The 11,641-nt window shown below is 44.5% G+C and overlaps 1 protein-coding gene across 1 annotated transcript; it reads left to right on the top strand.

Annotated features, from left to right (window-relative positions):
• Positions 1–1,670: 1,670 nt before the first annotated feature.
• On the top strand, positions 1,671–6,251 carry LOC144888945 (protein Jumonji-like; the record flags this gene model as incomplete). The annotated part of the gene is made up of 5 exons (XM_078768719.1): positions 1,671–1,853; positions 2,006–2,136; positions 2,246–2,432; positions 4,096–4,203; positions 4,311–6,251. Coding segments are annotated over 5 exons (792 nt in total), but the record flags the coding sequence as incomplete, so codon positions are not given.
• Positions 6,252–11,641: the final 5,390 nt, after the last annotated feature.

Genomic DNA, 11,641 nt, shown 5'->3' with positions numbered 1-11,641 from the left:
GCATGGCTGGTGAAAGATGGGTTTTATAAACTAGAAACGGTACCCGTCCTAGGGGTGGGGCTTCAATTGGGAAGCCCAAATGAAAAGGAAAAATATCAGAAATGGAAGGCTTTTTTTTATTTTAAACGATTTTATTTTAAACGATTTTATTTTATTTTAAACGATAAACATCCGTTGAATCATATCACACGCAAATCATCAAAATCTAAACGGTACATGGCGCCCATTTTGAAAAAGGATTAAATTCTGTAACACGGAAGCGGCCGCTACACCTGTTTCTCAGTCGCTTTGCACACGCTGCCGTGTTCCTTCGGAGCCGCACGTTTATTTCGGAAGAGTTAGTCAGGAGTCGATCTACTCTCTCCTGGTACGTAGAATAAACAGTATTTGTAGAATTTCAACAAAAGCCACGTCACTGTTCATATCGGTAAATATTATTCCATCGTGTTTGGGAAAAACTGGAAAATTGAAAACTTGGAAAACTTGGAAAAACAATATAGCCTATTTTACTCCAGTGGGTAAATATCGACAACATTCGAATAAATATCGATTTTACTCCAGGGGGTGGGATTACCCACCCAAAATAGTGTTGCGATCGGTTCAGCCGTTTTTGCGGTACCTTCGAACGAACGAACCGACGGACGGACATTTGGTGAATTATAGTAAGATGTGTCAAGCTAACGGGTCGTGAAATTCGGGTCGCCCCTGAAAAACCACAAATTAGTGGAACATGGCCGCGAATAGGGAAAAACCCACGATTTCGCAGAACACGGCCGCGAATAGAAAAAAACCCCACGAATTTGCGGGACATCTTTCCGCGAATAGAGAAACAGGTCGCATTTTGTCAATCGCGACTACGCGGATTCCACGAATAGCGGAACTGCGAATAGCGGGGTCTGATTGTATGTTGTTTTTGCCCCCATCTCTCGATGATGAAGAATCACTTTGGGAATAAAAAAAATTCTCGTATCTGGATCTACATTCAGACCTTCACCAAAATCCTCTCAATTACTCCTTGTCGCACACACAACCTGTTCATGTTTCATCCAAATCCTTCCATAACTTTCTGAGATGTGCTATATACAGTTTTTAGCCCAATCTATCAATGGTGAAGAATCACTTAAACAATTTATTGGATCTGGATTTGAATTTGGATCTTCAGAGAAATTGAATCAATTCGGCCTTGTCACACACCCAGCCTGTCCACCAAATTACAGCTGAATCCGTCCACAATATTTGACATATCCTGCACACAGACAAACAAACAAACAGACAGACAATTTTTGACATATCCTGCACACAGACAAACAAACAGACAGACAGACAGACAGACACAGACAAACAGACGAGTGAAAACGTAACATCCGCCCACCTTGGGTGGGTGGAAGTAGTGATTGAACTATGCACCTTACGACCCTAACCTGGTTCAATGTTTGTCCCAGTACATGTTGCCAATCTTTCACAAAATATTGACTTTGTATGGAATGTTTTATGCTTTTGTAAGCCGTGCGCAAATGGAGATATTTGGATTATAGGAAGAACGTTAGCCATCAAATATTCAAGATTGATTCTCAGAAACACAGCAATGAAAGCAATTGCAGTATCTCCACATTGGAATACCCAGTGTGATGTCAAATGTTTCATATCATTTTCCTTTGATTGGTCTGTAGATCTCACCAGAAGCCTTGTGCAAAGCTGGGGTGAAGGTGCACCGTGTGGTACAGCGCAGTGGCCAATTTGTTGTACACTTTCCCGGTGCCTTCACTGCCAGTGTTTGCTGTGGTTACAATGTGTCCGAGGCGGTGCATTTCGCGACTGCTCACTGGCTTCCTGGTGCCAGGGAAACTGCGATGGTAAGGACTTTTTTTTTTAACAGAAATGTAGCTTTACTGTAAATTCTTGTCGTTTCTCCTGTGAGGTAACCTCCACTTCCATTTCTTCCTTTGATATTTTTTGATGCTCATTGTCTTACGTTGAGCGAATGCGTTTTGGTTTCTGTGGGTAGGTTATGAAGCGAGGAAGGATGCCCAATCCATTTCCATTGGAAAAACTTCTCTACCTTGCTGCTGTAGCAGAGGTAGATCGTGAGGGCCTTCCGATACTGACTTACATCTCACCAATCCTTGAACTTATCAGGTATATTGAATGCGACAAGGAATTCCAATGGGGGAACAACACACTATTGTCCAAATATGAGTTCCTGTTGATGGAGGCATGCAAGCAAACGTGAGTTGTGTGCGCACAGGGACTGCGAGTTGCGTGGGCGGCGGCAGCTGTATGAGGCAGGCTTACGATGCTCAGCTCGTTACGGTGGACAGGATGGACCTCCGCTCGGAGTGTTGGAAGTGCGAAAAAGAGCACGCAAGGGTGCACCCCTTGAATCGCCAGAGCGCCGATGTCATACCTGCCAGCAGCTCTGCTACCTGTCAATGGTTTGAATGTTTTTCAATAACATGTACTGCTTCTCAATTTATTTCAGTTTTGCATGCACCAGTCTTGTCCATCCTGATAAATTGGTTGACTTTATCATTAGTCCCCTACCCGGAAGGGATGATAGGTTTGCTCTCCGTCTGTCCGTCCTATCTGTGGTTTTCTGCACTTTTTCCATCCCCTTTAACATATTCAACTGAAACTTGGTACACGGCTTTATTATGATGTTACAGGACAAGTTTGAGCTATGAGTCTTGTCTTGTCAAAAGTGGCTTTAAGCACACTAATGAATAAAAAAAAGGCTGAAGTAATGAATATTTTCTTCTTCTTTTTAGCCGCGTCGCAGACGCTGCTCATAGAGTGCCCTCTGCTGTTGTTGTTGTTGTTGTTTTTCTTCTTATTCTTCTTGTTCTTGCAGAGAAGACAAAACCTCAAAGCTCCACCCATTCTGGGAACCATAGCTCCACCCATTTTGGGAGAGGCTTCATATAAACAAATATCCACCATTTTATTAACTCGCATAGCTTTGAGGCCTGTTTTGTAGGCCCGTGGTGTCTTCCTCTCTCACAGTTTTATTTCAAATCAAATTCGATATATCATTTCATTTTTCACAGTCGCTAACATAGTTTTAGACTCGGTTGAAAAAAAACGGGAAGAAAATCTGATGAAAGTTGCCCTTTATAGAACGAAATGAATTCTCAAAGGCCTGTAACTTCAAGTCCATTGAGATATTTTTTTTTTAAATCGCGGCATGGTCAGTCATACACCGCCCGAAATAACAGACGGGAAAATGCCGAGATATATTAAAAATTCGTCCATTTGATGACAATCGTCACGATGAAATATTTCATTTATACGTCGTCACAATAATGTGGAGAGAGGAGCATAGCTTCATTCACGTGTCGCCACATACGGGAAATTGCCGAGATATATATTTTTTTAATCGCGGCATGGTCAGTCATACACCGCCTGAAATAACACGGGAAAATGCCGAGATATATTAAAAAATTCGTCCATTTGATGACAATCGTCACGATGAAATATTTAATTTATACGTCGTCACAATAATGTGGAGAGAGGAGCATAGCTTCATTCACGTGTCGCCACATACGGGAAATTGCCGAGATTTTTTTTTTTAAATCGCGGCATGGTCAGTCATACACCGCCTGAAATAACACGGGAAAATGCCGAGATATATTAAAAATTCGTCCATTTGATGACAATCGTCACGATTAAATATTTAATTTATACGTCGTCACAATAATGTGGAGAGAGGAGCATAGCTTCGTTCACGTGTCGCCACACACGGGAAATTGCCGAGATATATATATTTTAAATCGCGGCATGGTCAGTCATACACCGCCTGAAATAACAGACGGGAAAATGCCGAGATATATTAAAAATTCGTCGCCACACACGGGAAATTGCCGAGATATATTTTCACTTTGCACAAAAATAACATCAAGTAATCGAATCAATAGGAATGTCCTGTGCCTATAACATCGACGTTATAGGCACAGCTGCATCTAGGCATTGTGTAACATCGACGCGGCTTTTGTTTTAATTAAAACTTTTTGTACTTGTTTTTCTTCTTTTATGTACTCCTTAATAATTGCAAAAAAACTCCGTGCATTACCTTTTCTTTTGTGCTTTTCCGCTTTTCAGGTAGTCCAAGAAAGTGAAAACATCGTTTTCTGCTTGGAGTGCGCCCTGGCTTATGTTCGGGACAAGAAATCGTGCCATGGTCTCAAAATGATGTACAGATACGACGAGGTATGCTTGGCGATGGCCACTTTGATCTTCATTTGCTCCATGTTTGTCCCCCATAATGTTGCTCTGGTTTGAGATCCTTTACAACACCCTTTTGCCTGTTTCCTAAGGAGCAGATCAACAGTTTGGTGTACCAGGTGAGCAGCATTGCATCTCGGCATCCATCGGAAAAGCGGGGCACTCGCTCCCGCCGGGGCCTTGCTCAGGGCTCGCCAAACACCGGTACCACCCTTCGTGACCGCATCCCACAAGGCTGCGCGACGAGCGATACATTGTGCCCTCATAAGCCATAAATTGCTCTCCGAGAAACCAAATGGCTTGGGATGTCGCCACAAGTGCTTGCACGCTCGGCCCGAGAAGTGCCCGGTTCATTCCTTCGGCAATAAAACTCTTACTCATCCACCTGCAGGCAACATCAGGGAGGTATTTCAGTGCCTAAAGATCAGCTGCTGATTTTAGTCTTTATTAACAAGATCTTTCTCTCCCACCTTGGAAGCCTGTTTGATACTCAACTTGAATAATTGCAGAGCAAAATGCAGCACTCCATCGCACTATTGCACTAGACACAAAAAAATAAAATTTTAAAACTCTAATTTATGAAAGATAGCCTGTTGAGAAGGCTAACCCGTTGCAGAGATGGATTTGTAACAATTTGACTGGAAGTCTTTGCAGACGTATGGGCAGGGGTTTTTTTGTTGTTGTTGTTTTTTGTTCGTTATTTATTTTTCGTTATTATTTGAGCGTTATTTGAACCAACGTCGTGTTAAAATATGCAAAGGTATTTTCCTTTAGATCGCAGTGCAGCGGATACGGAGACCACGTCTTGGCGAACGGGACTGTATATTGGCTTGACAGAAACGCGTCTGCAGTAGCTTTCTGTTTGTTCTATTTTATTTTTATTTTCCCAATCTGTGCATTATTCTGTGACAGAGCATTAAAGGTGTGTGTAATGGAGGAATATGCTACAGTAATGGCTTTTCAACAATGCTGTTTTTTGTTTTTGTTTCTTTTCCTTCCTGGTGGAGTTTTTAGATGCTGAGATAAACCAGTGCCTATCTTTTTGTCTATATTAACCAAGCAAGAAGTGTATTTTTTACTTTCTTTGTTAAGTTCGACTGGATAATTAGCCTTTGCTGTGCAGGCATCTTGGACGAAACGGCAGTCGTGTTTGGTGCTGGGATAAAAAGCCGACGTTCTTGACGCCAGTGCATGTCTTATTTTTCTCTCTCTTTTTTTTCTTTTTCCCCCAAAGAAATGTGCGCCAGGTTTGTTCGTTTCTTTCCTCGATGTTTTGTACAATGTGCTGTGAGAATGTAAAGTTGTCTTTTCATCTTGGATAGGCAAAAAGGTTTGTGGACTCATTGGGCGAGGCGTGGGTGGTCGAATCCACAGCCTTCGGAAATACATGCCAACCTGTGACCTCAAGAGGTGCTACGATACAATTTCAGTCCTCTCGGCCTCCTCGACCATCCGCGATCCCTCACGGCTGGACACGTTTAAATATGCTTGTAAATATAATTTTTATGGCCTTTTAGAAGTTCTTCAAAGGTAACAAACTAAACGCCTTAACATTTTGTTATGTGACTACAGCTGGCTTTTCCTATTTTGTATCGGCGTTGGGCCTCGGAGATGCTGCGAAGATGTTTTTGTTTTTTGTCCCCCTCCCTCCCCAGCCCCATTATTGTAGGTTGTTTTTGACTTTTGTTATTTTCCTCCCTGCTTTTGACACGTTTGCAGGGCCGCGTTATCTTCAACCCGTAGGTTTTTTTCTTTATTTCGGAGAACTCGCCTTGGAGCTTTGGGCAGCTTTTTTGTAATGTTCCTGTGTAATGAACACTTAACGTGTACAGTTTTGTGATCTCTTCTCTTGTGTTACTGTACCGATTTTGGACAATTGAATTTGATACTCCCACGATTTATTTATTTTTAGATACTTGATGACGATTGATTTTTTTAACGTACAGCAGTTTTTGATAGTGTTTTTGTGCTTTTTATCTTCGTAAATCTTGTGCTTAAGTTAATTACCAATTAAACTTGAGAAAGAATATGCATTGAGTTGCGTGCGTGTGGTTTATGTAACCTGATCGATTCTTGGTGCACCATTGTCTCGCCAGGCGTGTTGCCCCAAGAAAAAACAAGCAGTCCGATTGCCGATGTTGGAGGTAAGATGGTTTTTTGCTCGCTAAAAACCCGACTGCCTTTGACATTATGGTGAAACCTTCTTGCCAAGACAGAGCAAGGCAGATTCAAGAATGTTACAAATTTGGGGACAATAAAACGCTTCAATTGGATCAATTATTGCAGACACGGAAGGTGCCTAACCAATGGAACCTCAGCATGGGACGAACGTCAAACGTACACTTAGTGACTTGCATTTAACCACAAACCATTATGTCAATAATGCCTCGTACACCAGAGGAAAGTCCAAGAAAGGCAGGTTGCCAACAAAAAGATAAAAAGTGCAGGGGAGAGAATAAATGAATAAAGAACCAATCCCTGCAGGAAAATGGCAGCCACCTCGTTTGTCCGCCCAGAAATGAAGAGGAGAGCACACATGTCATGGAGGTCCGGACGAGAAGTTTGAGGCACTCTTGGCATCCCCACCAACCGGGCCCAATTGCCAACTCCCTCAGCCTTCAACACTTGGCTTCTTCTCGCCTATACTTAAACTTTCACTTGTCTCCTGGCGTGACTGACATCTTCTTGCCCCTGCCTCTATCGCTGAAGTTTCATCTCCGTCCTTGCCTTTCAAGGGATGGGCCGAAGCGTGCCCGGCTTTTTGCACCCTGTTTGCCCTAGGGAAGTTACCTCCAAGGCGATGTGTAGCCGCAGGGAAATAAAAATTATAACTGTAGGTGGGGAAAAATGGGAAACTGGAAATGTGGGACAAACCGGCTAATCTATCTATATTCATCGCATTTGGCCCATGAATGCTCATTCACAAATTACTAGGGCATGCCCGTACTATATATATATCTAAAATTATATCCCCCCCCCTCTATTTACATGAAATGGTTTGGTCCAAAGCGAACGGCTTGCGAGTACGGTGACAATCCCCCCCCCTCTATTTACATGAAATGGTTTGGTCCAAAGCGAACGGCTTGCGGAGTTTGGTAAAGAAATCGCCATAGCGTGCACAAACGCGCAGGAAAGCGAAAGAATCGCAAATTAGTTTTAATTAGTTTTAAAACATAGTTTAACGCCAACATAGTTTGCCAACGTGAAATAAATGAATACGCTCTCAAATGTGCCGTCCGAGGCAGAGTCTGTTCGGCACGTTCGGCACACGTGATAGCTCGCTGCTCTCTGATTGGTTGAATCGTTTTTTGGACATAGCTCGGTAACTACTTGTCCGATTAATATGAAACCTTGAAAAGGCACATCCTCGGGTCCCCAGCAATATACCTGGCAAGTTTAAAGTATATCGGACCCGTGGTTGTCGAGAAACAGCGGTCACAGACATACAAACATACAAACATACACACAGAGATTACTGGAATTATAGATAGATGTACAGCTGTGGCAGTATGCACATTAACACAAATACAGGTTACCACTCTTTACCAGCATGCTTATTTGTAATTTTTTTTGTTTTTGTTTTTTAATTATGTTCAATATTTGTACTTGTGGCTGCAAATTACAATTCACTTGTGGAGATGAATTGCAGTTTTCCATTATGTGTGCCCGGCTGACTTTACTGACACCAACCGGAGGGAGCGGGTGTTTCATACAAGTACCATCCTGGGGTTCACTGCCTCATTAATTTCCTTTCCATTGAATGATTCTTTAAAAATGGCAGGATGCTGTGCCATTGGATGCACCAATCATACAGATAAGGGTTTAACATGCATGGATTCCCTGCAGATGCCGGAGAAAAAAAAATTGCGAAAAGGTTGTTCGTCTGATATGGAAACTGACTTCCGGGACACGTATGTGTGTCTGTAACGCAAGTTTGTTACCCGCGCATGCAAAGCGAAAAGTGGGGTTTGAGCAACGTGATTTTTGATATGACGTAATCTGCTGCCCCAGAATGCTCAGTGGCCATGCGCAGAAACCCAGGATGCAGGTGTCATCAGGGCAGCAGAGCATATATATCGTGTGTGCCAGAAAAAAAAAAAAAAAAAAAAAAAAAAAAAAAAAAAAAAAAAAAAAAAAACAAACACCTTTAGAGGCCATTTTTCCCCGCAAGCGGGGGTTGGCCTTTTTCGGGAACCGTGGTTGTTGTTTTTTGGTCCCCTTTTTGAAGCAATGTTTTACGGCCGGATGCCCTTCCTGCCGCCAACCCTTTTTGTCGCTTTTTTTTTTTTTTTTTTTTTTTTGTATACAAGATCGAGGCTCGTGAAAGAGCGAACATTAATCACACAGAAAGACAAACAGACACATAAAACAAATAACATCGGGAGCGGTAGACAAGATGGGGAGAGAGGGGGCAGGACACAAACACAACATTTGAGAGCAGGGACCGAGAGACATGGAGACATCGAGAGATCTGTGGGAGGGAGAGGGCTTTGGGGGGGAGGCATGTGAAGGGGGGGGGGGGGGGGGTGGGAGAGGTATAAACATATGGACACTGCCAGGACTTCCAGGAAAGAAGTTGGAATTTTAAAAAAGGTGGATCTGGGGTGAATTAGTGGGGGTAGAAAAGATCAAGGTTTTGGATGGGGGAAGATGAGAGATGGTGGTGAACAGCTGTTTTAAAGACCCGGAGGGAGGAGTGGGATTGAAGGGAGTGTGGGAGTTTGTTCCAGAGGCGGGAGAAAAGAGGAATGAAAGAGTGAAGGTGAGCAGAAAGCCGAGATTTCGGCAGTTTAACCATCAGAGGGTTGCTGGCAGATCTTGTGCGACCTGTAGGAATATTTGGGGGACAGAGCACAGAGAGAGCTGGGGGAGCAAGGCCGGAGAGGAGTCGGTAGAAGACAGAAAGACCACCTACCTGCCTGCGGTGAGTGAGTGAAAGGCCCTCAGAGGTAGCTTCATCGCGGGAGATTCCAATGATTTTGAAAGCTTTGGATTCAACAGCGTGAAGCCGGGCCGGGTTTGAGGCAGGAGCACCAGCCCATAGGGGAGAACAGTATTCCATTGAGCTGCGGATGAAAGCCTTGTATGTGGTGAGGAGCTCAGGTGTGCCGAGAAAGGACTTCGCACGACGGAGGATGCCCAGTCGGCGACTGGCTTTGGAGGCCAGCTTGGAAATGTGGTTTTCCCAAGAAAGATCATGGCAGATAGTGAGAACCCAAAAGCTTGAGCGACAGAACTTCTTGGAGAGGATTGTTGAGAAAGTGGATGGGAGGGTTGTCCAGTCGATCTTTTCGGAGAGACATAGTAAGAGAGTGAGATTTGTCAGGATTGAAAGACATGTTCCACTTGTTTGACCAGTCTGTGATTTTGTCCAGGTCTTCAGAGAGTGAGGAGGCTGCAGACTGCCGATCTGCGGGAAGAGGAATGGAGCGGCAGAGAGTGGAGTCATCAGCAAAGAGATAGAGAGGATTTTCCAGAGAGTCGGAGAGATCATTGATAAAGACCAGAAAAAGCACAGGGCCCAGCACACTGCCTTGGGGAACTCCAGCCTGAACAGGAAGGGGAGATGAGAGAAATCCATTTAGGGCCACACGTTGACTACGACCAGAGAGGAAGTCCGCAAGCCATGCATGGAGATTTCCATGGATACCATAGGAGGAGAGTTTGGTGAGCAGAGCTGGGTGCCAGACCGTATCAAAGGCACGTGATATGTCAAGGGAGACAGCTCTGATTTCCTGTTTGACATTGAGGACCTCCATCCATTGTTGAGACAGCAGAAGCAGCATGTCCAGAGTAGAGTGACCTGGTCTGAAACCAAATTGATGATCAGAGATCAAGCCATTGGAGAAGAGGAAAGATTTCATATCCGAAGCAATGATGGATTCCATGACTTTGCTGATAATTGGGAGCAGGCTGATTGGTCTGTAGTTGCAAGGATCTGTTTTTGCACCTTTTTTGTGTAAAGCGGTAATGTTAGCTGATTTCCAGGATGCTGGCAGATGACCTTGAGCAAACGATAGGGTGAAAAGAACAGAGAGAGGGTGAGATAGAGCGGCAGAGCAGGATTTTAGGACCCGTGGGCTGATGCCGTCTGGTCCAGTTGCAGAATCAGAGTCGAGGTTTGACAAAAACTCCTCCACCTTGTCAGGAGAGAAGGACACAGAGTTCAGGAGCAGTTGGGTTAGACTGGGAAAGGTGGGAACAGAGAGAGATGGGTTTGGGACTAAGGATTTTGAGGCAAACACAGAGTTGAGGCATTCGGCTTTGTCACGTGCGATGTCAACTGTGTGGCCATTTGAGGTAAGGGAGGGGATGGAGGGGGAACAAACACCAGAAACGGATTTGACCAGACGCCACCAGGATTTGGAGGAAGGAGACAGGTTTGAGAGTTCATTCTTGAGTGAGGAGAGATAGTGCTTCCTGGCACTCCTGAGGGTAGACACACACTTGTTCCGAGCTTGGTGGAAGGAACTGAGATTGCCTTCAGTTGGATTAGCCTTCCAAGAGGCAAAGGCAAGTTGTTTCAGGGCAACTGCCTCCCCACAAGATTCAGTGTACCATGGACGGGAGGAAGGGTAAGACAACTGAAGGCGAGATGGGATAAATCTGTGCATGAGAGAGATCAGTTTGCTTTGGAAGAATTCCCAGGAAGAATTGATTTCAGAGGCAGTGGAGATGGGAGACCAATCCAGACGATTGATGGCTGCTTGAAGACCGTCCCAGTCGGCCTGAGTGAAATGCCAGACTCGTCGACGCTGAGGAGGCTCTCTGAGAATGGCCAGAGAGATGTCCACTTTGACAAGCACATGATCAGAAGAACCGATTGGAGCAGAAGAAGAGCAGCAGACATTAGCAGGGAAGTTTGTCATAACCAAGTCTAGGAGAGAAGATACTCCATTGGCTGAGATCCAGGTCGGGAAATTGACAGATTGTGTCAATCCCAGTGAGTCACAGAAGTCCTTTGCTGAGGTGCCATGACTGGTGAGAGAGGAACCCACACCCAACCAGGTGGCATGATGACAGTTGAAGTCACCACATATGAGGAAGAGAGAGTTGGGATGAGTGGATAGAAGTTGGTCCATGTTGTCAGACAGTGAAATGTAGATGGAGTCATCACTGTTTGGGGGACGGTACAGAACACATATGAACAAAAGGTGGGAGCGGAGAGGGAGCCGTAGCCAGGGGTACTCCTGGGGTTGAGGAGGAAAGAGGGCAGTGCAAGGAGAGTGAGGAAGAGAGTTTTTGATAAAGATAGCCACCCCACCACCAGGCCGAGGCTCAGGTCTATCATACCGGAGGGAGTAACCAGGAAGAGATATTAAGGAATCAGAGACATCTTGAGGGAGGAAAGTCTCTGTTAAGCAGATCAAGTCTGATCAAGTCTGCTTGATCAAGCAGATCAAGTCTTTTTACGACAAACAGG

Source organism: Myxine glutinosa, unplaced genomic scaffold (assembly GCF_964187855.1).
Source record: "Myxine glutinosa unplaced genomic scaffold, kmMyxGlut1.1 SCAFFOLD_182, whole genome shotgun sequence".
Taxonomy (NCBI): domain Eukaryota; kingdom Metazoa; phylum Chordata; class Myxini; order Myxiniformes; family Myxinidae; genus Myxine; species Myxine glutinosa.
This window is presented reverse-complemented; position numbering and strand designations above follow the sequence as displayed.